Below are 25,211 nucleotides of genomic sequence, written 5' to 3'. Positions count from 1 at the left end.
TTTATTTCTTGTAATGTGCCTATTTATACTCCAAGGTAAATACAAAAGTGCATAACGTTATATGCGTCAATATGTATGCCTGGAAATTCCAAATGCAGTCAAACATATTTACTGATCTACATACATACATATAGTTTACCAGTTTGCGAAAACAATAGCAACTAAAACTATGTGCCAAAAACCATAGCTATATGTACGTGCATTCAATTGCGAATGCTTACAAACATACATATGTGCATACATACATATCTACACAAATTTCAAGTTCAAGGGCGAGTAATTAGCGGTTTGCCTAATTTCTTGTTCTTATCATAGGCAAGTGATAGTGTTTAAGCGTCTTCGGGATCAGTACAGGAGCGTATTCAAGTGATAGGTAGTTCAGTGGCGGATCAGAGGGCGCATGCACTAAAGGGCGCATACAATGTGACCGAACAATTGCATATCCAGATAGTTAAACTTTGCACGAGCAATATTTGATGATCGAAATACCCACAATACATACTTTTTAATGTGCAAAGTGTCTTTCCTGATGCTAATTAGCCCTTTTTGCTCGTTTGTTGTTTGTGCATGGTTTACTTCCAATGTAAGTTTTAGCGACAAAGTTTATAGAATATAAAAATGTGGTTTTATAGGGTTTTAATTACCCCAAGAAAATGCCAAAGAGAAAGTATAAATTCCTTCCCGATTTCACAGAAGAGTTGTCATTTGTTTATATTTTTTGACGTTATAGTACCTTAAAAGAGAGCCTCACTGAGTTGTCCATCACACCTTGTTTAATACATCTTGGCCATACCTAGTCATAAATCTAATATGCATAGATACATTTTTTCTCTTATTTCATCTTAATGGACTAAGAAAAGAAATTCGCTAAACATAAAAAAGTTCATACGTTAAAAATTACGTGTACAGAGTTCTACAATTATATTAAGGAAAAGTCGGAAGTTTTGAAACAAATTACTTACATTTTTTTCATGAAACCTAGTGTACTTATAGGTACAATGCCGTACAAAATTATTAGCTCAGAGAATTTTTCATCTTATCTTTAAAAAAAATGTAGCTTTTTAGCCAATTAATAAAGCAATTTCATTTTTGCTGACTGTGTTCCATTGTTCCTGTGAGGTTCAACTTATATTGTGCTTTGATTTGTCTCTCTATTTACAAAGTTTATTGTGCCAATTCTGAGTTTAACTTTTTACAAAAAGTGCCTACAAGCGTCTTAGTGTGAAAATAATCGAAGCTAAGTGAAAGTTTTGTGTTTTATATTAAAAATAATAATAATAAAAATAATAGATTGGCGCTTACACATATGTTAGTGTTTGGCCGAGCTTCTCCTCCGACTTGTGGCGTGCGCCTTGATGTTGTCACACAAAGCGGAGGAGATGTGTTTTATATTAAATTTAGTTAAATTTTACTAGCATACATCTAATCTTGCCGAGTCATTTGTTGTTATCATTGTTGTTGTAATTCCTTTGTAGTTAACTGAAATCTTTTTTATTTTTGCACATTTCTTTTGCTCTTTTTGTTTAATTCTTTTAGTAATTCTTGTCACAGCTGTTTGCTTTGCGTTAATTAAGTGTCATAATTACAGTGATACTCAAACTGTTCGCTACATATATTCTAAATCTAGATACATCTGCTCCTAATCTGTTATAATTTATTTTGTTTGGTTTTTATTACCATATTAATTTTTTACTATGAAGTGTGATTTTGATAATTGCCAAATTAAAAGCCATTCTGAACGCTACATATCGTGCTGGCTCTGTGATGGTGTTTGCCATCTAAAATGTGCTGGTTTGACAGGAAGAATTCTGGACGCTATTAATGATGGCAAAGGTCTTCACTGGTCTTGCTTAATGTGCAGGTCAATTGAAGTTGATCTCCTTAAATTGTTTAGGCAAACCAGAAATGGTTTTTCTGATGTGGGGAGAGAGTTGTCGGTACTGACCGAAAAATTTAAGCATTATGAAAATGTGTTTAAATCCTTCAAATGCTTAGATACCGTACAATCTATGAAGGATATTCGTGTGTCAAAACGCAAGCATCTTCATAGTCCGCCTAATGAAAGGATAATCGCTCAACGTCAGATCAATCTTCAGAATGACTTAGCTAAACTCGCTTCTCCATGTCCACAGACATCGGAGTCGTCATCCTCAAAAGAATGTATAACAAAGCGCGCTTCCCCTGCTAATAACAACGAGCCTGAAGTACCTTCCCCTTCCCCCGTTGAAGTTGTGGCACCGTCATATAATCCTCTACCGCTTGCTCTACCCTCAATTAGTAACTCAGTTACTCAACCCCTTCCGCCGGTTCTCGAGTATAATACTAGGAGACTGGTTGTGGTTCCCACAAAAAAGTCTATATTTGTCTCTAGATTTTCGAGGGATACTTCCGAAGACGATATAAAGTTTTACATATCGTCCAAATTTAAAATTATCAACTTAAGTATCAGAAAAATTAATTTTAAATATGAAAGAAATATTTCTTCATTTAAAATTTACGTAGACTTAGAACATTTTGACATGCTGCTTAGTAGTTCTTTTTGGCCTTCCGGAGCTTTCGTTCGTGAATTCGAGCATAGGCCCAACAAAAATAATAATTTAGAAAATATTCCCCGTCAGAATATATAATAATAATAATAGATTGGCGCTTACACATATGTTAGTGTTTAGCCGAGCTTCTCCTCCGATTTGTGGTGTGCGCCTTGATGCTGTCACACAAAGTGGAGAGACCTACAGTTTCACGCCGACTCCGAACGGCGATTATATTTTTATGAGAAGCTGTTCATGGCAGAAATACACTCGGAGGTTTGCCATTGCCTGCCGAGGGGCGACCGCTGTTAAGAAAAAACCTTTTATTCTATATTTTTTGCGATGTTGCTTTGACCAGCGCTTGAACCCAGGTGCTGTGGAGTGGAAGCGCGCACTGCTTACCACTACACCACAGCGGCCCGGTCAGAATACTTAATCAAAAACCTGATTACTAAAACTGCTCACATTTTTAATTCAGAGATTCTTTCAAATAATTATCATATCTACAGAAAATATCGGGAGGACAGGATCGGCGGTGGCGTACTCTTTGCCGTAGACTCTTCAATACAATCTGAAGAAGTTACCCTTCCACACATTGAATCTGCAGTATTCGAATGCATTCGTGTACAGGTTGGAAGGGGGTTAACTTACTTAGCTCTATGCTATATTCCTCCCCGATCTGATTCATCAATGTATTCACAATATGTATCTTTACTGAAATCAATTAATTCGATGATTAAAGATTGTGTTGGGTAACTTTAATCTACCAAATGTCTGTTGGAACATCATTGACAATGATATCGTACCTTTCTCGTCTAGTGCATGCAACAACGTGTTTTTAGAGGAGATGGCTGAACTCTGCGTAAATTATGTCCGCTGTAAATAAATGTGACCCACTAGTTTTGCCCGAAAATGTCTACCACCCTTCTATAGAGATATCTTATGAAATTATAAACGATGGTCAAAATCATGGTATCCAAACATACGAACGAAATATTCGCTTTGATTTTTCGAAAGCCAACTTTAAAAAAATGATTAAAGAATTGTCTAAATCGTCGTGGCCTATATACAAAGAAAAAGTTGAACAAAGCGTTGCACATTTTAATTTTACTATACATCAATTATTTAAAAGGTATGTGCCTAAACGCATGTGTGTTCCTGAAGAACAAACACAGTTATGGTTTACTAAAGAACTGAGAAATTTGAAAAACAGAAAGTCACGTTATTTTTTATTACACAAAAAAATCGGTTTACACTCATAATATGTATATGAAATACTCACTATTGCATCACAAGTTCTTTGAATTGAACAAAAAGTGTTATAAAGATTACTTGTGTAAAATCAAACGACGCATATTATATAACTCCAAATCGTTTTATGATTTCGTACACTCCAAGCGAAGGTTAGGTGGGTTTCCTTCCGCCATGAGGTATCAAAATACCGTCTCTAGTTATAATCAAAAAATTTCTAATATGTTCGCTCAGTTTTTTAATTTCAATTACTCCATTAACTCCCAAGAATACTTGGACTATCCTTTTAAACTAAGTCCAATTAACTCAATACCTACCCCAATAATATCTCCCGATAATGTGTTAGTTTACCTTAAGTCCTTAAAACAGTCTTTTAGTTATGGTCCTGACCAGATCCCCACTTGTTTTCTTATAAATTGTGCTGATTATCTCTATGAGCCGTTAACAGCCTTATTTAATTTGTCTCTTAAAGAAGGCATCTTTCCAACTGTATGGAAAGAGTCGTTCATAACCCCGCTACATAAACGCGGTAGAAGGTCCTCGGTGGAGAACTATCGGGGCATAGCTAAGCTCTCTGCAATTCCTAAATTATTTGAAGCAATTATTACAAAGCAGTTGATGCATTTTATATCCTCTACCATTTCATACTATCAACATGGGTTTTGCAAAGGCAAATCATCTTCAACAAATTTACTCATACCTCAAAAGCGTTTAGTGAAAACAAAAACGTGGATGTTATATATACAGACTTCAGTAAAGCATTTGACAAAGTATGTCACTCGTTGCTCATCTATAAACTTGATCTTCTTGATCTTCAACCTAATTTTCTACGTTGGATCTCTTCATACCTCTATGATAGATCACAAAGGGTTATATTTAACAAGTAAGAAAGTCTATGTTCGGGCGGAGCCGAACATTAAATACCCGCCGCAGGTACCGCTACATGGTAAGCGTATCAGTTTTGAGTAAATTAGCGTCCTTAAATTTCGAAATATTGAAGTTTCAAGCATTTCTGAAATTTGCCGTTATATGAAAAGTGGTCGTAATTTGAATCTGATTCCAATAATTTTCAACGTTTTGTTTCTATGTGGCAAGCACAATAATCATACCGAGTTTGGTACAAATTGGTAGAACGGTTACCGAGATATATATATGTGATCATAAGTGGGCGGTGCTACGCCCATTTTCCAAAATTTTGTCATAAACGTATTTCTTGGCAAAGAATTGTTGCAAGCATAAATTTTGAGTAAATTAGCTTTAATATTTGTTGATTTATCGAAGAATTCGTATTTCTCCAAATTACCGTTATATGGGAGGTAGGCGTGGTTATTGTCCGATTTTAAAGATTTTCGGCCATTTGGTATGCTGTAGCAAGACTAACAACTGTGTAACAACAGTTGATGCATTTTATATCCTCTACCATTTCATACTATCAACATGGGTTTTGCAAAGGCAAATCATCTTCAACAAATTTACTCATACCTCAAAAGCGTTTAGTGAAAACAAAAACGTCGATGTTATATATACAGACTTCAGTAAAGCATTTGACAAAGTATGTCACTCGTTGCTCATCTATAAACTTGATACTTCTTGATCTTCAACCTAATTTTCTACGTTGGATCTCTTCATACCTCTATGATAGATCACAAAGGGTTAATTTAACAAGTAAGAAAGTCTATGTTCGGGCGGAGCCGAACATTAAATACCCGCCGCAGGTACCGCTACATGGTAAGGTATCAGTTTTGAGTAAATTAGCGTCCTTAAATTTCGAAATATTGAAGTTTCAAGCATTTCTGAAATTTGCCGTTATATGAAAAGTGGTCGTAATTTGAATCTGATTCCAATAATTTTCAACGTTTTCCTTCTATGTGGCAAGCACAATAATCATACCGAGTTTGGTACAAATTGGTAGAACGGTTACCGAGATATATATATGTGATCATAAGTGGGCGGTGCTACGCCCATTTTCCAAAATTTTGTCATAAACGTATTTCTTGGGAAAGAGTTGTTGCAAGCATAAATTTTGAGTAAATTAGCTTTAATATTTGTTGATTTATCGAAGAATTCGTATTTCTCGAAATTACCGTTATATGGGAGGTAGGCGTGGTTATTGTCCGATTTTAAAGATTTTCGGCCATTTGGTATGCTGTAGCAAGACTAACAACTGTGCCAAGTTTGGAAGAAATTGGTGCAGCGGTTACCAAGATATACACATGTATCTATAAGTGGGCGTGGCTACGCCCATTTTCCAAAAATATACAATATTCTTATTTTTCGTCTAAAGGTTATTGTAAATATCAATTTTGAGTGAATAATCTTCAGTAGTTACTAAAATATCGCAGTTTTCGTATTTCGAAAATTACCGTTATATGGGAGGTAGGCGTGGTTATTGTCCGATTTTGCCCATTTTCAATACCATCCGTCCTACGATGGAAGAAGTGCACATACCAAGTTTCGTTAAGATATCTCAATTTTTACTCGAGTTATCGTGTGCAAAGACGGACGGACGGACGGACGGACGGACGGACAGACAGTCACCGCTTAATCGATTTCTCTTTTCATTCTGATCATTTATGTATACATTTGTCTATATCTATCTCGATTCGTTTTGCCTGTTACAAACAACCGTTATGTGAACAAAGTTATAATACCCTTGTGCACAAGTGCGCTCGGGTATAAAAATAATATTTCTGACGTCATTGATGTTGCTTCAGGGCCCGATTCTGTTCTTGCTTTTTATAAACGATATATCAACAAATATAAATTTTTAATGTATGCAGATGATGTGAAACGCACGTATCAATCAAAGAAAAGCATTTGCTACAAGCAGACTTAAACAGCATGGCTTACTGGTGCTATGTAAATCGTATGCCTCTAAATATGGAAAAATGTATAGTAATGTGAGTAATAACCATAATTTGGAACAGGTATACAATTTTGTGGACCTTGGTATCACAATGGATCCGAAACTTAATTCTAATCTTCACGTTAATGTGACAGTCAACAAGACTAAAGTTGTACTTGCATTTGTGAAACGATGGTAAAAAGAATTTAGTGACCCTTATATCACTAAAACCCTGTTTACATTAGTTAGACCGATTCTGGAATACGGTTCGGTGGTTTGGAATCCAAGGTATCAAATTTACTCAGACAAGATAGAATCACTCCAAAAACAATTCCTACTTTTTGCTTTAAGAAATTTCCGTTGGGATTCTCAATAAAACCTCCCGCCTTATACGAGCCGATTGAANACACTTGCCAGTCGCAGGGAAATGCTTGGTATAATTTTTATGGTTAAATTACTGACAGGCTCAATTTCAAGTCCGCTTCTTCTGGGTGCAGTTAGCCTTAATGTTCCCTCCCGTGTATCAAGGCAGTTTTACCCCCTATTTTTGAAAACTTGTAAAACTAATTTTGAATTACACGAGCCAGGATTTTAACTCTCATTCCAGCACATTTGATATATCTGATCCGCTTTTCAACATTAAGAAAGCGATACTATCCTCTCTCAATAAATGAATTATTAACATAAAGACATAAAATCAGCTGATGAATTTAGTTCTGTAGCTGAACAGTTTTAGATCTCGACACTTAACAAACTCCTGCCTATCCTGACTCGGCGCAAAAATTTAAAATATTGGTTCCGTACGTCATGCAGACTGCGCCCCTCGTGCGGATGGGCGGGAATGGAGGGTAAAAACCGTTGGGGTTATTAATAAACTGTCAGCAAAAAAATTATCAAAAATTAACTAAAATTCTGGGCTACAAAACATAATTTTAAAAATTTTGTTGTGTTAGATTTACCAAATCGTCCCCGTTTGGCAACGGAGATATCTGGCAGCATTGCTGGTGAAAAATTATTTAACACCGACCTCCTAGCAGAGAACAAACTGCCAGTCGTGCAATTTGGCATTGGTTCCATACGGTCGTTTGCTTTGCTATGTTAGCAGTGATCGTCCTGCTTATGTTCATTATAAAAACCGGATTTCTTTTGTACATCCACTTATACGCAAACGCTGAACTTCATTTTTTTTGTAGATCAAAAGCTCGTATTCTCTGAACAAACAGAATTGTTTTCTTTTTGAAAGTTTGCATAAATTACTTGTGAATGCTATTTTACTTATTATAGAACACTTTCAGAAGAACTATTTCAGAGTTAAAGATTTTTGAAGTGAAACTTCGCTGCCTAGGTATCACAAAAATGGCGACGATATGTTGAACACGGCGCTGGGGATTTGCAGACAGAATTGTCGCAGCACGAACTGCTATTAGGCTAATGGAAACCGGGTCCTCTGCTGCAGCACATGTTTTTATAAGGCACTTTAAAACACGTTACCTCTGATGGGGGTTCTGACAGGCCATTGTGTGATTGGTATTCATGCGGTGAGACTAGGAATTTAAACTGATCCTTTTCTATCAGCTGTCAAGAGAAGATGGAGTGGAATCATCTCCACACTTCTTTTAGACTGTCCAATCTTCGGGAGGTTAAGATGGAAGTATTTTGGCTGGCACTTAACTTAACTTAACTTGGCGTTAACTTAACCCAACCTAAGCTGTACTTCTTTGAGCTATGAAATAGTTGGTCACATTATGTATGATGGAACAAATGGCCTCCGTTGATATACTGATGGATATATGTATGTACTTATGGACAGCAATGTTTTCATGCATTTACATATGTTGAATGGTTGTACATATATTTGTATGAACGTACATATGTTTGTATGTATGTACATATGTTTGTGTAAATGTACATATGCGCATATGTTGTACAAACGAAAAGAAATCTAATTAGAGCTAGCAACGCTGCTCGTTGATATCAATGCGAATTGTAATGATTGTCAAAAATGGTGTGTTTGTTGTACATTTGTTTATGTTTGTCATTGTGCGTATAATTTGTTATAAGGGCTATTCGCGATTCGGTGCATAAGAGGTGACAAATTTATGCAATTGCAGAAATATACCAAGGATTGGGAGCGACGTTTATTAAACTGTCATGGTAAAGCTTTTGCAAAACAATTTTTGTGCATCAGCTTTGGTTTTGTTTATGAAGTTAATCAGCTGATAGGAATGTCAACCAGAGTTGCAATGCATAGCATTTTTATGCTATGGATTTTCGGTATTGCAAATTTGCCAAGCCATGACAAATGCAAATGCGTGTATTTTGTTTGTGTATTGCAAATAATTTGCAATACAAATTTGCAATGCAATGATGCTAGGCCATTTGCACCGGATCGCGAATAGCCCTATAGTTTTTGTACTCCCGCTATCACCTTGTATGAATTGGTCTTGCGTTGATATACTCTGATGAACATACGTGATGATGATAGCAGGGTGAACTCATAAAAGGCTTTGTTACAGGATCAGTTGCAATTTTCGCCCCGTAGCCAGATCACTTTAGACCAAAATCGACGTAAGAATAAAAAAAATTCCAGGAAGAAATTTTTTGACGCAGTTAGGTGTCTCCTGTTTAGGTGAACACAAATTGAAAATTTTTCCCCCAATTGCGATATGGGAAGTGTCCGCTATCTTGGATTTTATGTTTTTTACGATTTGCGCGCGAATTTTGCATTTCTCGCGAAAAAAGGTAAACAAGTTTGTAGAGAATTCGATTCCCTACAATTTTCATGTGCCTATCATTTAACAATTATTTATTGCTAATAATATGCTAAAAATGCCCAATATTAGTAAGTGGCGCGGTTTTTTCGAATTTTGAGCAATTTCTATTTGAAATAAGTGGCACATTTATGCTGTAAACACATAAAGGGCATGTGGTGCGTGGCAATATTTGCAGTTGCGTGCATGGCTTCTAATTTTTTAATGAGAGCGCCAAGGCCGTTAAATGTAAAAAAATATGACACATTTAAATTTTTTTAATTTTATAAGTTTACACCAAAATGGAGCTTCAAGGGCTATTTGGAAATTTTATAATTTCAGCCTTAAAACACATAGAGTGTGCAAAAAAGCATACTAAAAATACAAGGTCATAAAAATGGAAAAAACGGCGATGGTGGGTACGACCACCAAATCTATCAAGACAGCAATTGGGGTTTTTTAAAACCTGTGCGAAAACATTGGAGATGCAAGATGAGGAGCTCTTTTATAAATTGATCCTTTCGTTGTTGAAAGAAAAGATGCAGCGAGTGTCTCGTAGACCTGCAATAGATATAGAAACAAGATTCTCTGTAACGCTTTTGTAAGTAAAACATAGTTTTCCTTTTTGAATACTAGTTTCATTATTGTGCCCAATAGGTATTTTGCTCAAGGGTGCAACGTACAAGTTCTGGGGTGGGCCTATAAACTCGGTATTTCAACTGTCCGTAAAATAATTTATGAGACTTGTGAAGCTTTGTGCACTGAGCTTGGACCCATCTATGTTTCAACGCCGAATGTTACAGAATTTGAGAAAATTGCTAATGACTTTTATTTAAAAACCGGTTTGCCAAATTGTGTAGGAGCTATTGATGACAAACATATTTATATGTATTGCCCAAGGAGAAGTGGTTCACTCTACTTTAATTATAAACAAAGATTCAGCATCACATTATTAGCGGTTTGCGATGCTGATTATACATTCACTTATGTTGACGTCGGAGCGTTCGGATGCCAAAGTGATGGTGGAATATTCAGCAGAACTGCTTTTGGTAAAGAAATTTTGAACGGAACTTTAGAAATGCCACCTGACCGTCCTTTACCTAATACATCAATAAATTTCCAGCGTTATTTTGTAGCTGATAATGCATTTTCCTTAAAAAGAAATTTAATGCGACCATTTCCTGGCCATTTTTTGCCAACAGATAAGGAAATATTTAATAGAGCTTTATCGCAGGCTCGAGTATACATCGAAAATGCATTTGTCGTATTGGCTAATCGATGGCGAGTTCTGCATACATGCATGCAAATCCTGAGAACGTTGGTAAAATTGTGTTAGCTACAATCATTTTACACAATTTCTTAATGCTACAAAAAGACAGCGAATACATTACTAATAGCCCTACACATCATGTATAAAATACTAGACCGTAAGTTGGTTAAACTGCCAATTTTCGCTTTCGGATTCTGTGGATAAAAATACATAATTTTGTTTAAAATATTTCTCTGGAATGGACTTCCGGTTCAAAAAGAAGTTTCGGTGTGTTTAACCCGCTTCCATTCGAAACCGGAAGTCGGCAATACTACCAAAGGATAAAGCATCGCCAATTAGGTAGCTCATATTTTTTGAGTTTTGCAATAAAAAAACATTTTCCTCCCTTTTAGAAGAGGTGGACGGGTGTTCTAAAATAACTAGTAAGGGTTACTAAAGTAGGTAGTACGGATTAAACATGGATTCCACAAGGATTAGAGTTGTGTCGCTATTGCAGAGGACCATCGATATATACTTACTTATACATATCCACATATGCATGTATACTTACACATGTATACATATATACTACACATGTAGTATGTATGTATGTACATAAGCATTATATTATTAATTACATAGTATGTATGTAAGCACATGCTTAATAACCAAATTTACATTCTATAATAAATATTAAAATTAAGGGAAAGTTAATGGGAAGGGTCAATTTTGTTGATTTCTTCCAATGCATACGACGTGATTTTTCCTATTAGCTTCGCTTCCCCCTGGGGTTTCAGATTCAACGCAGTAACAATTTGAGCAATGCCTTGCAACATGCTCGGGGAAGCACATGTCGAAGTTGCCGAGGGTGCTCTATTCGCAGCAGCTGCAAAGGAGTCACACGTTTCTTTGAGAGAGCTCGACGTTTCCTCTAGGAAAACCCCGAAATCGTCGTCAATCTATAGAAAGAATAAAACTGGGAAAATTTTAGAATGGTAACCACCGAGTACGGAATTAAGGAAAATAGGGGGGGTAGAGGGGGTTCTAAAGGGGGTATATGTAAAGTTTTAAAGCGCGCAACCTTATACTTTTTAAGTAATTTGTTATTAAAGTTTGTAATTTTCACCAACTTGTATGGGACTATTTCACAATATATAATGCACTTCCCACAAAATTTACAGGTTATTTACACTCAATATATGCGCAGTTAGAGTGTGCACGTTCAAACAAATAAATACTTTAAGTATATTACAGCTTTTTTATCAAAAATTTATTGTTGTTTAATTTTATGAGAGTACATGCAGAATATGTGCAAATGGCAGCAGGACTGTGTTGCCATATCTTAAAAACCAAGAGTGGAAAGCAAGACCAAAAGTAAATACGATTAAAAGGAAAATACGATAAGGTTCTTTTGTTCAGATAAAAATAAATAGTAGGGGGATTGGGGTCATATTCCCCCATAAAATACTGAAACACATTTTTAAGGCTTATATGTATATTTTATTGCGTCAATAAGTTTGAGGAAAGGGTCCTCATGCTTACGAGCAATTGTTTTGCGCCACAGATATTCTATAATTTTATCCGCAAAATTATGAGGATTATTATAGTTGTCTCTGTTAAAAAATCTTTTAATCACACGCCATTGTGATTCGATCCTTTGAGTATGCGTGCCGTCGTCTGCCACAAAGGGGTTATCCGGATCGCTGTGGTTTACTTTTCTGTGCTCATACCCGTGGTACGCTAGGCAATCGTACGCCTTCCAAAAATCGGTACAAATAATTGTACCCTCGGCCACATGTTTTTGAATGAGGGGTATGAACACCTCAGCAGACCGGACATTTTCTGGGCAGACTTCCAACCTCGGATCGTCGCTGCCGTCCTCAACCATCCCTAAGACCCAATGGCCTTCCACTCTCCTGCCTAAAAAAAAATATAAATTAAAGAATATGTGTTTTTAAATAAATTTTTGGTACCTTTGTGGTATTTTCGCTTCCCGAACTTGCTCTCGTCGATCTGAACAATTTTACCGGGGCCCCCAATTTTGCCTAACACCTCCTGCTGATCGACTTGATACAAAACAACTGCCTCACGACAGTAGTTGTACCAATCGCAGATGGTGGCGCTAGACAAAACGGTTCCCTCGGTAATACTTTCTTTTCGGACTTCAGCCTGGTTCCAGTGCGAAGCGTAGGCGTACATTACGTAAAAAATGTCTGGTAGTGGAAGCTTGGCATTTTCAAACCACGTACCAGTGGCCCTAGAAATGCCTGATCTTGAACGGCAGCTCCCTTTGCGGCATCGAAAGCTGCCGACCGTGTTGTTACCCAATGGTGAAACCGTCATTGGGATTTTATGCGTACGGCATAATCTTCTGGTCAAAATTAGACCCTGTACCTCTGCGAAAGCGGTACATTTTTCACGCGTATCAAAAGTCTTTGACACATTCCGCGTACTTCAGCGACGCACAGTACAGTCGCATTTCGTGGATGAACACCACGGCTAGTGGAGGGCGTATCGATATCTTTAAATAATACGATAAATATTTACTAGATGTATAAATATAAGCACTTAAAACTTTAAAAACATACCTGCTTGATCGTCAGTCATTTTAGTTTAAAATAAATAATAATATACAAAACCCAGAGCTCACAAACAACGCCGAAATAACGTTTGGAAAAGAATATAATACCAAAGCAGAGAAAGAAGCGTTACTTTGAATAAAACTAACAGTACAATCCACAGTGGTACCCATTAAAAGGGGTACCAAATCTCTGTGGAACAAAAACAACATAAATAATAATTTTTACTTGCGTCCACAGTATTTTAGCGTAGAATTCTTTTCTGCGTAGGCCGCCTTCGGCCGCGCTTAGGGATTATAACCCTCACAACGTAGAATTCTCCTTTCTGTGTTGCCAAAGAAAAGGGGCCGAACACCTTTTGCATAGAACACCTTTCTGCGTAGGCGGCCTTCGGCCGCGCTTAGGGATTATAACCCTTACTTCGTAGAATTCTCCTTTCTGTGTGACATAGCTGGGGCTACCGCCCCAGTGATGTAACCTTGGGAAAGGATGAGGTAACTAGAATTCCCTTTCTGGTTACGGTTACGGGCATAAAGGAAAGCCAATCGCACCTTTCTGCGTTGCCGGCCTTCGGGCGCAATTGGGGATTATAACCCTCACTACGTAGAATTCTCCTTTCTGTGTTGCCGGAAGAGGGGAATATGACCCCAAGCCCCCTACTATTTATTTTTATCTGGACAAAAGAACCTTATCGTATTTTCCTTTAAATCGTATTTTCTTTTGGTCTTGCTTTCCACTCTTGATTTGTAGATATGACAACACAGTCCTGCTGCCATTTGCACATATTCTGCATGTACTCTCATAAAATTAAACAACAATAAATTTTTGATAAAAAAGCTGTAATATACTTAAAGTATTTATTTGTTTGAACGTGCACACTCCAACTGCGCATATATTGAGTGTAAATAACCTGTAAATTTAGTGGAAAGTGCATTATATATTGTGAAATAGTCCCATACAAGTTGGTGAAAATAACAAACTTTAATAACAAATTACTTAAAAAGTATAAGGTTGCGCGCTTTGAAACTTCATACAGGGAACTGTTAGACCCCCCTCTACCTCCCATATTTTCCTTAATGCTATACTCCGGGGTTACCATTCTAAAGCCCACCCATAAAACTCTTTGAATGCCACTTGTGCTTAGGTATAAAAGACAAAATAATGTACATACCGTGTCATTTTGGCGTCTCGGTTGAGGTGGTGGTGCAAAATGGGCTTGCTCTGACCTTTCTTCCTGCACCTCAATAAAGCATTGGTCGGCCTCGGAAATACTGCTCCACGTTCTTACATGGAAGAGCAATATTATGTATGTTACAATACCGATACATTTGTATAAGAATATAAATTCATTTTACCTCTGGCAGTATAGATAATTGTCAAAAAGGACATCTGTTAATAGTGTTTCCACTTCGGCCTCTTGCATGCAGAGCTTCCTGACGGAAGATTCTCTGCACGTTTGCACCTTCCATAATGGTCACGCAAACCTTTCCAATGTTTTTTGCATGTTGTAGCTATGGAAATAATAAAAAATGTATTACAACCATATATGTAATACTTCTATATTGATAGTAAGCTAACATCTCAATGTGTAAGCATTCCGAAATCAAAGCGAGACAGTCTAGTACTGTTTTTGTCAATGTATTGTGTACTTGAGTGCCGGTTTTGTAAATGTGTCGTGTACATGTTTATTTTTAAACGTATGTGTTCCTTTTCTTTCGTACGTGTTTATTGATATATCTGTACTGCAGTGTTTTCGGACGGTACTAGCTCTTACTGCCAATATAGGAGTATTACATATATGATTACAACCATTAACTACTATAAAAGTCCTTACCTTCTTCACCTACTATCAGGCCAATCTGCTTGGACACTTCTTCTTTTTTGAAGGTATTTTTATAATCCTCATCCACGAGGTTATATAAAAATGGATACTTTTGTATCTCATTAATTAATGGCTCGTCTTTATCCATATTTTTTATATAGTTATGAATTTCAATTTAAAAAAATACATATGTACATACATATATTTCAATTCAAATAAAATGAAGACAAAGAACAAATATCCTCTCATTCTTTCTTTGCACGTTTGTCAAATTAGAAAATAGAAATTGCTCAGCTACAACTTGGCGAGCAATCACACGACACCCTTGGCTTGTGTTGTGGATTGTGTTCAGTTCATATGGTTTACACGCATGGTGGAATAATAACAAGGTGTTGTCAGTAGCGACGTGTTTGTTGTAATTTTGACAAAGTCGGCATGCTTATTTTCAGTGATACCGATCTTAATTTTTATACTACTATTCGTTGGGAAATAGTATCCAAAATGTTCCATTTTAGTAATTCGTTACATCGCGATTTTTAAAGTATTTGGTGTTTTCAGAACGATATTAATATTTAAAATTGATGGATTTGTATAATTTTTGTCCTCAAAATGTAAAAAATATAAGATAGCGTAGTTATCAATGGAAAAAGACGTACACAAAAATCGTATGGAAAGGCGGTTTTTTATATTAAATAACTTTTGCTGCATTGTCATAATATTGAGCCAAATGAACTACTGATACACTAGAATAGAGTGGCTGCATGGCTTAATTAGGAATTCGCTTATATTATCGATATTTATGTGTTTTAATCTATTTAAAAAATCATTTAGTCTTATAGTAAATTGCCTTATTTTACCGCCTTTACTTTTTTAAAGTTATGGTGCATTTACATGGTATGAATCTGTTTATAAGCCGTATGAATTTTCCTATAAAAGAAGCACCAACTCTAAAAAGAAATGAATGAAAGCGATATATATTTAACATTTTTGACTTATATACTTGGCAAGTATTTTTTTGTAAACAACAAACAAAAAAAGTTCATTTTGTGCTAACTTCGAAACTAGAAGCTTATTTTATTTTTAATGTGCTGTAAAAAGTGTGTAATGCTTCCATTCAAACATCTTTGTGTATAAACAGTTTTTTGTTCAGAAATTGCTTGTTTACGTTTTTTGTCTTTCATATTAAAATCGTTTGGCATATGTTGAAATCATAGAGATGCCGTTTTCTTTCGTTTCTCAATGCATTTTATACTTGAAAAGGCACCAAAATATGTATGCGATACTTTAACATATCGTCATTTAAAGTACAAAACCGCGCATCAAGAAAATGCAAAACCTTGTATGTGAGGTTGCCTAAATTTTATAGGAGAGAGTAAAATTTGTCATAATTCAAAACGGTTCCCTCTTTTAAACTTAATTATCTCTTCTTATGTCTAAGTATCGAAATTTTAGTATAAATGATTAAGGGCTTGATGATAGGAGCTTCCGGTGCGCAAATATCTTTTTTTTGGCACAAATGTCAGTTTTTGCAGAACCACGATACGCGATTTTTTACTTTAAACGACGTATACAGATTGGTGCTGACACAATATGTTAGTGTTTGGCCTAGCTTCTCCTCCCATATGGGGCGTGCACCTTGATTTTGTCACACAAATGGGAAGGGCAGTTTTACGCCGACTCCGAACGGCAATTGTATTTTTATGAGAAGCTGTTTTCATGACAGAATACACTCGGAGGTTTACTATTACCAATAGAGAAGCGACAGCGAACAGCGGAGTGTATATATCGATGGCTGAGTGGAAGATCTACCTATCTCGGCAGCCAGTTCGAAAACGCCCTATTTCAGAAAACGTTTCAAAATCGCCCTACTTCAGAATTTTATTGAAAAACACTCTATCTCAGAATTTGGTTGAATAACGCCCTATTTCATAATCCGGTTCAAACACGCCCTATCTCAAACGAAAATACATTGAAAATAAGCTGAGATAGGGCGTTTTTGAATCGGCAGCTAAGAAGTAGGGCATTCTTGAAAAGTTTTCTGAGATAGGGCGTTGTTGAAAATTTTTCTGAGATAGGGCGTTTTCGAACTGGCTGCTGATAGGTCGATCTTCCACTCAGCCATCGATATGTAATATAAAAAATAATGAGAGGTACTATAAGAAAATGTACCCAAAATTCAGGAGCAAATGAAAAAATGCTCATTGAAAATAACTCACATGTATAAATTAAATAATATAACTTAAGCGGTTACAGCGCTAAACAAAAGGAAGAGTTAGAAAAATAGCAATGCGGTTTGAAGGAAACATAAGACCACAAAATGTTTGTTTGTTTCATTAATTCTCCCAACCTTTTAAGATATGACATTCCATTCTTTGCATTAGTTTGCAAATATACACTTATTGTTCTACAATGGCAAACATTTTAGTGGGATGTTTTTTCTTTAATTTCGAATTGAAAATACATTACGATCATATTGTACCGAAATAAGTGTGGTGGTATCCCTGCATTTTGTAAAAGCCAGAAAGAAGCATCAACTGTATGAAAAAATGAAAGGGAGAAGTATACATACCTTCTATAATTTTGACTTATAGATATGTATATTTGGCAAGTCTTTTTGTAAACAACAAAAAATACACATTTTCATTTCTTTGCAAGCTTGGAAAATATAGGCTTATTTTTACTTAAATGTGATATAAAGCCCTTTTAAATGTTGTGTAATGTCTTGTTATCATAGTGCTTTGTATTTTTATTGTCCACCATACGTGAATTTTTTCTATTGAAAAAGATCTGGTACAAAGATTTTTTATTGTTTTGAAATTGTTTGTTTATTGTTTTTAATTTTTAAAATTCCTACATTTGAAATGTATGTGAATGGCGGAGTTGCCGCTTTCCTCCTTTTCGGTGGGTTTTATATTAAAAAAGGCATCAAAATGGGAAAAAAAACTCCTTGGTATCTCTGCATCTGTTAAACTTTTTATGGGAAGATGTATGAAAATCCAACTTGCTATAATTTTATATGCTTAACAGTATCACAACAGTATGTTTACAGTATCTCCCAATAATTTTTCATATGAAAAAATCTATTATATGCATCCTACTCGATATCATTGAATTCCTCATAAGAACATGTAGTCCCTCTATTTTAGTGTATCAACAGTTCATATGGCTTCATACCATATAAATGCACCATTACAATATATGTCCAAGCTGTGCGGAGCTGCCGATACAAACATGTATTCAGGCTTATAAGCCTGTAATTATACATTTTTCTACATTTAATTTGAAATAGTATGCACCAACGGATTAAAAGTAGTAAATAAGTAATACCTTTTCTACTACTTTAAAATGCGTGACCGGAACAGATCTGCCAAAGAAGTGAGGTTAAGTAACTGACAACACCTTGTTATTATTCCACCATGGTTTACACGTATTCTATTTTGGCAGGATGCGCACCGCACACCACAAGCCCTATATGTGTTTACAGCATTAAATGGCAAAGTTGTAGAGGACAAAATTTCCAATAAACGCATTATTTATATGTTTACGTACGACGTGTATATCTCGACCAACAACGCGATCAATGCAGCAGTAAGGGAGAAGCTACTCAAAACTTTTTTCCACACCACCTCAGAGGTAAGGTTATTAGCGCGTTTTATTTTTATGTGGTTTCACCAGTAGTCCTAATCCACACATAGTTATTTTCGTCACAATAAAACTCTTTCNCCGCTTTCCTCCTTTTCGGTGGGTTTTATATTAAAAAAGGCATCAAAATGGGAAAAAAAACTCCTTGGTATCTCTGCATCTGTTAAACTTTTTATGGGAAGATGTATGAAAATCCAACTTGCTATAATTTTATATGCTTAACAGTATCACAACAGTATGTTTACAGTATCTCCCAATAATTTTTCATATGAAAAAATCTATTATATGCATCCTACTCGATATCATTGAATTCCTCATAAGAACATGTAGTCCCTCTATTTTAGTGTATCAACAGTTCATATGGCTTCATACCATATAAATGCACCATTACAATATATGTCCAAGCTGTGCGGAGCTGCCGATACAAACATGTATTCAGGCTTATAAGCCTGTAATTATACATTTTTCTACATTTAATTTGAAATAGTATGCACCAACGGATTAAAAGTAGTAAATAAGTAATACCTTTTCTACTACTTTAAAATGCGTGACCGGAACAGATCTGCCAAAGAAGTGAGGTTAAGTAACTGACAACACCTTGTTATTATTCCACCATGGTTTACACGTATTCTATTTTGGCAGGATGCGCACCGCACACCACAAGCCCTATATGTGTTTACAGCATTAAATGGCAAAGTTGTAGAGGACAAAATTTCCAATAAACGCATTATTTATATGTTTACGTACGACGTGTATATCTCGACCAACAACGCGATCAATGCAGCAGTAAGGGAGAAGCTACTCAAAACTTTTTTCCACACCACCTCAGAGGTAAGGTTATTAGCGCGTTTTATTTTTATGTGGTTTCACCAGTAGTCCTAATCCACACATAGTTATTTTCGTCACAATAAAACTCTTTCGAATCAGAGAAAAGTCGTATTGATAAAAGAACAAAAACTATTTGCTAATTACAGTTTCAACTGACTGAAAATAGTTATTCATGGGCTTGGCCTATTGGTGAACCCACAGTTGAAAATACGCACCAAAAAACACGACCTCCGAGATACTGTGAAAAAAGTTTTGAGTAGCTTTCCCCTGCCGCTGCATTGAGCGCGTTGTTGGTCGAGATCTACACACATAAATAATGCGTTTATTTGAAATTTTGTCTTCTACAACTCTACCATTTAAATGTGCCACTTATTTCAAACAGAAATTGCTCAAAACTCGAAAAACCCAATTTGGTGCATATAAATAATATATATAATATTGGCTATAAATAATTGTTTAAAAAAATTATAGGCAAATGAAAATTGTAGGGAATCGAATTAAAAAAAAACCGAATCCAAAATTCGCGCGCAAATCGTAAAAAACACAAAATCTAAGATGGCTGACATTTCCCATATCGCAATAGGGGGAAAAATTTTCATTTTGTGTTCACATAAACAGGAGATACCAAACTGCGTCAAAAAATTTCTCCTGGAATTTTTTCGTTGAAAACATCTAATGCAAAATTCGCGCGCAAATCGTAAAAAACACAAAATCTAAGATGGCAGACATTTCCTATACTGCAATTAGGGGAACAATTTTCATTTTGTGTTCACCTAAACAGGAGACACATAACAGCGTCAAAAAATTTCGTCCTGGAATTTTTTCGTTGAAAAAATCTAAAGTGATCGGGCTACCGGTGTTTCTTAATGCACGCCAATGAAAGTAGACGCAAAATGTGGAATATGCTTATGTCAACAAATACGTGGGAATAAAGCATTTGCATTACTTATGCTTATGTAGACCAAAACGTGGGAATAAAGCCTTTAAAATAATTTTGCTTACGATCTAAAGTTTTTATGGCCTTATTATTTAGCAACGTAAGCATTTAGTTTCTATAAAAACGTAACCATTAATTCAATAAAGATCACTTAAAAGCAATCAAGCAAACAACAGTGTTCGAACTTGGCGTAATCGCTATTATTCTGAACATTCTGGTGACCCCTGTGAAAGGACATTCAGCTTAAACCAGGAGCCACAAAACTAAACTAAAAGAAGAAAAATAGATCGTTTCGAGGATTTGGCCAGACAACAAAGAGAAACGGGCGGCAATATTGAATCAATTGTCCGAAATTTTAAAAAGGACCCGCAATCCATGAAGGAAGTACGTACCAACATGATGCTTCAGCTTCAAAAGTCAACACAGAAGCACGACATGATACTGGAACCAAACAGGCAGCTTCCAACGAGTACACTAAACTAGCTCGCAGACAAGGGGTAATGATGGCCTCGTTGCGACGGTTACTGAACGATAACGTTTCACTACAATGTGTTCCAACAATTAATAAACTGTAGGAAAATATAGAAGACATTCACTTCAGGATATATGAGATGTTCGAACCCAACCGAGCAGGGCTACAAGGTCGATAACTTCATTTCACTTGAAGAAAAGATACGGAGTACTTTGCAAGCAGCTAATAGTGACTCCCATACTGAGCAAACTTCAAATCAACTTCCGATTAAACTGCAATCAATTTCATTGCCGAAGATAATAATTCCAAAATTCGACGGCACCTATTTAAAATAGCAAGAATTTCATGACCTATTCTCGCAACTGGTAATAAATCAACCTCTTTCAAAAGTTCAGAAAATGGGGTACTTGAAAACTCACTTAGTGGGGGAGGCTGGAGATCTAATTAAACATTTCGCATCAACAGGAGAGAATTTTGATGCAGCTTGGTTCATGCTTCTGGAGCGTTACAACAACAAACGCTTGCTGGTGAGCAAGTTAGTACATGAGCTAACTACTACACCTGGAAGCACATCAGTGGACAGTGTCAAAAAACTGCATGACACAACACAAGAATGTCTATTAGCATTGCAAAATTTGCAGATAGACACATCAACATGGGATCCACTTCTGCTCCCCCTTCTACTAAAGAAACTGGATCAACCGACTCGTTTGCGGTACGAACAATCATTATCAAAGCCACGGGAGGTACAAACACTCAAGGAATTCCTGCAATTTCTGGAGAAACACTTTCAATCCATGGAAGCGATGGGTGTCAAAGACAAATCTACAAGCTCAACTGCAAAGGTGTGCACTTCAGTCACATCCAAAGGTCATAGAAATGACACTTGCAGCATGTGCAAAAAAGGAAAACATCCATTATTTTCTTGCAAGGAATTTTTACAACAGTCTCCATCGGCACGCTTTCAGTTCATACAAGGGCAGAAATATTGCCACAATTGCCTAAAACCGGGACATGGTTCTAAAAATTGTATATTAAGAAACTGTCTGAAATGCAACAAAAAACACAACACGCTGTTACATTTCGAGGATTCAAAAAGGGATGTGAGCAAAGATATTACATCAGTAGCCACTCCAACACAAGGCAACGAATCGCAAAGTAATACGNGCGTAATCGCTATTATTCTGAACATTCTGGTGACCCCTGTGAAAGGACATTCAGCTTAAACCAGGAGCCACAAAACTAAACTAAAAGAAGAAAAATAGATCGTTTCGAGGATTTGGCCAGACAACAAAGAGAAACGGGCGGCAATATTGAATCAATTGTCCGAAATTTTAAAAAGGACCCGCAATCCATGAAGGAAGTACGTACCAACATGATGCTTCAGCTTCAAAAGTCAACACAGAAGCACGACATGATACTGGAACCAAACAGGCAGCTTCCAACGAGTACACTAAACTAGCTCGCAGACAAGGGGTAATGATGGCCTCGTTGCGACGGTTACTGAACGATAACGTTTCACTACAATGTGTTCCAACAATTAATAAACTGTAGGAAAATATAGAAGACATTCACTTCAGGATATATGAGATGTTCGAACCCAACCGAGCAGGGCTACAAGGTCGATAACTTCATTTCACTTGAAGAAAAGATACGGAGTACTTTGCAAGCAGCTAATAGTGACTCCCATACTGAGCAAACTTCAAATCAACTTCCGATTAAACTGCAATCAATTTCATTGCCGAAGATAATAATTCCAAAATTCGACGGCACCTATTTAAAATAGCAAGAATTTCATGACCTATTCTCGCAACTGGTAATAAATCAACCTCTTTCAAAAGTTCAGAAAATGGGGTACTTGAAAACTCACTTAGTGGGGGAGGCTGGAGATCTAATTAAACATTTCGCATCAACAGGAGAGAATTTTGATGCAGCTTGGTTCATGCTTCTGGAGCGTTACAACAACAAACGCTTGCTGGTGAGCAAGTTAGTACATGAGCTAACTACTACACCTGGAAGCACATCAGTGGACAATGTCAAAAAACTGCATGACACAACACAAGAATGTCTATTAGCATTGCAAAATTTGCAGATAGACACATCAACATGGGATCCACTTCTGCTCCCCCTTCTACTAAAGAAACTGGATCAACAGACTCGTTTGCGGTACGAACAATCATTATCAAAGCCACGGGAGGTACAAAAACACTCAAGGAATTCCTGCAATTTCTGGAGAAACTCTTTCAATCCATGGAAGCGATGGATGTTAAAGACAAATCTACAAGCTCAACTGCAAAGGTGTGCACTTCAGTCACATCCAAAGGTCATAGAAATGACACTTGTCGTGCTTCTGTGTTGACTTTTGAAGCTGAAGCATCATGTTGGTACGTACTTCCTTCATGGATTGCGGGTCCTTTTTAAAATTTCGGACAATTGATTCAATATTGCCGCCCGTTTCTCTTTGTTGTCTGGCCAAATCCTCGAAACGATCTATTTTTCTTCTTTTAGTTTAGTTTTGTGGCTCCTGGTTTAAGCTGAATGTCCTTTCACAGGGGTCACCAGAATGTTCAGAATAATAGCGATTACGCCAAGTTCGAACACTGTTGTTTGCTTGATTGCTTTTAAGTGATCTTTATTGAATTAATGGTTACGTTTTTATAGAAACTAAATGCTTACGTTGCTAAATAATAAGGCCATAAAAACTTTAGATCGTAAGCAAAATTATTTTAAAGGCTTTATTCCCACGTTTTGGTCTACATAAGCATAAGTAATGCAAATGCTTTATTCCCACGTATTTGTTGACATAAGCATATTCCACATTTTGCGTCTACTTTCATTGGCGTGCATTAAGAAACACCGGTAGCCCGATCACTTTAGATTTTTTCAACGAAAAAATTCCAGGACGAAATTTTTTGACGCTGTTATGTGTCTCCTGTTTAGGTGAACACAAAATGAAAATTGTTCCCCTAATTGCAGTATAGGAAATGTCTGCCATCTTAGATTTTGTGTTTTTTACGATTTGCGCGCGAATTTTGCATTAGATGTTTTCAACGAAAAAATTCCAGGAGAAATTTTTTGACGCAGTTTGGTTCTCCTGTTTATGTGAACACAAAATGAAAATTTTTCCCCCTATTGCGATATGGGAAATGTCAGCCATCTTAGATTTTGTGTTTTTTACGATTTGCGCGCGAATTTTGGATTCGGTTTTTTTTTAATTCGATTCCCTACAATTTTCATTTGCCTATAATTTTTTTAAACAATTATTTATAGCCAATATTATATATATTATTTATATGCACCAAATTGGGTTTTTCGAGTTTTGAGCAATTTCTGTTTGAAATAAGTGGCACATTTAAATGGTAGAGTTGTAGAAGACAAAATTTCAAATAAACGCATTATTTATGTGTGTAGATCTCGACCAACAACGCGCTCAATGCAGCGGCAGGGGAAAGCTACTCAAAACTTTTTTCACAGTATCTCGGAGGTCGTGTTTTTTGGTGCGTATTTTCAACTGTGGGTTCACCAATAGGCCAAGCCCATGAATAACTATTTTCAGTCAGTTGAAACTGTAATTAGCAAATAGTTTTTGTTCTTTTATCAATACGACTTTTCTCTGATTCGAAAGAGTTTTATTGTGACGAAAATAACTATGTGTGGATTAGGACTACTGGTGAAACCACATAAAAATAAAACGCGCTAATAACCTTACCTCTGAGGTGGTGTGGAAAAAAGTTTTGAGTAGCTTCTCCCTTACTGCTGCATTGATCGCGTTGTTGGTCGAGATATACACGTCGTACGTAAACATATAAATAATGCGTTTATTGGAAATTTTGTCCTCTACAACTTTGCCATTTAATGCTGTAAACACATATAGGGCTTGTGGTGTGCGGTGCGCATCCTGCCAAAATAGAATACGTGTAAACCATGGTGGAATAATAACAAGGTGTTGTCAGTTACTTAACCTCACTTCTTTGGCAGATCTGTTCCGGTCACGCATTTTAAAGTAGTAGAAAAGGTATTACTTATTTACTACTTTTAATCCGTTGGTGCATACTATTTCAAATTAAATGTAGAAAAATGTATAATTACAGGCTTATAAGCCTGAATACATGTTTGTATCGGCAGCTCCGCACAGCTTGGACATATATTGTAATGGTGCATTTATATGGTATGAAGCCATATGAACTGTTGATACACTAAAATAGAGGGACTACATGTTCTTATGAGGAATTCAATGATATCGAGTAGGATGCATATAATAGATTTTTTCATATGAAAAATTATTGGGAGATACTGTAAACATACTGT

At 36.3% G+C, this 25,211-nt stretch overlaps 3 protein-coding genes across 3 annotated transcripts in view; 2 read left to right on the top strand and 1 right to left on the bottom strand.

The window, feature by feature from the left end:
- LOC108363644 (uncharacterized) overlaps nt 1-9,535 on the top strand; it is a 13,234-nt gene extending 3,699 nt beyond the window's left edge. Inside the window, exons 2-3 of the mRNA XM_017617070.1 lie at nt 1,996-2,277; nt 9,468-9,535. Coding sequence (XP_017472559.1) covers nt 1,996-2,277; nt 9,468-9,535 — 350 coding nt within the window. The remainder of the gene's footprint in view (nt 1-1,995; nt 2,278-9,467) is intronic.
- A 324-nt stretch (nt 9,536-9,859) lies between these two features.
- On the top strand, nt 9,860-10,710 carry LOC108363643 (putative nuclease HARBI1). Its single transcript, XM_017617068.1, has 2 exons — nt 9,860-9,975; nt 10,032-10,710. The coding sequence occupies exons 1-2, from the start codon at nt 9,860-9,862 to the stop codon at nt 10,708-10,710; spliced, it is 795 nt and encodes a 264-aa protein (XP_017472557.1).
- A 1,317-nt stretch (nt 10,711-12,027) lies between these two features.
- On the bottom strand, nt 12,028-13,230 carry LOC108363642 (uncharacterized). The gene is made up of 4 exons (XM_017617067.1): nt 13,212-13,230; nt 13,116-13,144; nt 12,597-13,056; nt 12,028-12,543 (listed from the first exon to the last, which is right to left on the bottom strand). Exons 1-4 carry the CDS (start codon nt 13,228-13,230, stop codon nt 12,104-12,106), a joined length of 948 nt encoding a protein of 315 aa, XP_017472556.1. The 3' UTR covers nt 12,028-12,103.
- Between the last annotated feature and the right edge of the window lie 11,981 nt (nt 13,231-25,211).

This window comes from Rhagoletis zephyria, unplaced genomic scaffold, assembly GCF_001687245.7.
Source record: "Rhagoletis zephyria isolate East Lansing unplaced genomic scaffold, Rhagoletis_zephyria_1.1 Rzeph_scaffold_01323, whole genome shotgun sequence".
Classification (NCBI taxonomy): Eukaryota; Metazoa; Arthropoda; class Insecta; order Diptera; family Tephritidae; genus Rhagoletis; species Rhagoletis zephyria.
Note: the sequence above shows the minus strand (reverse complement) of the source record. Positions and strands in the feature narration are given on the sequence as shown.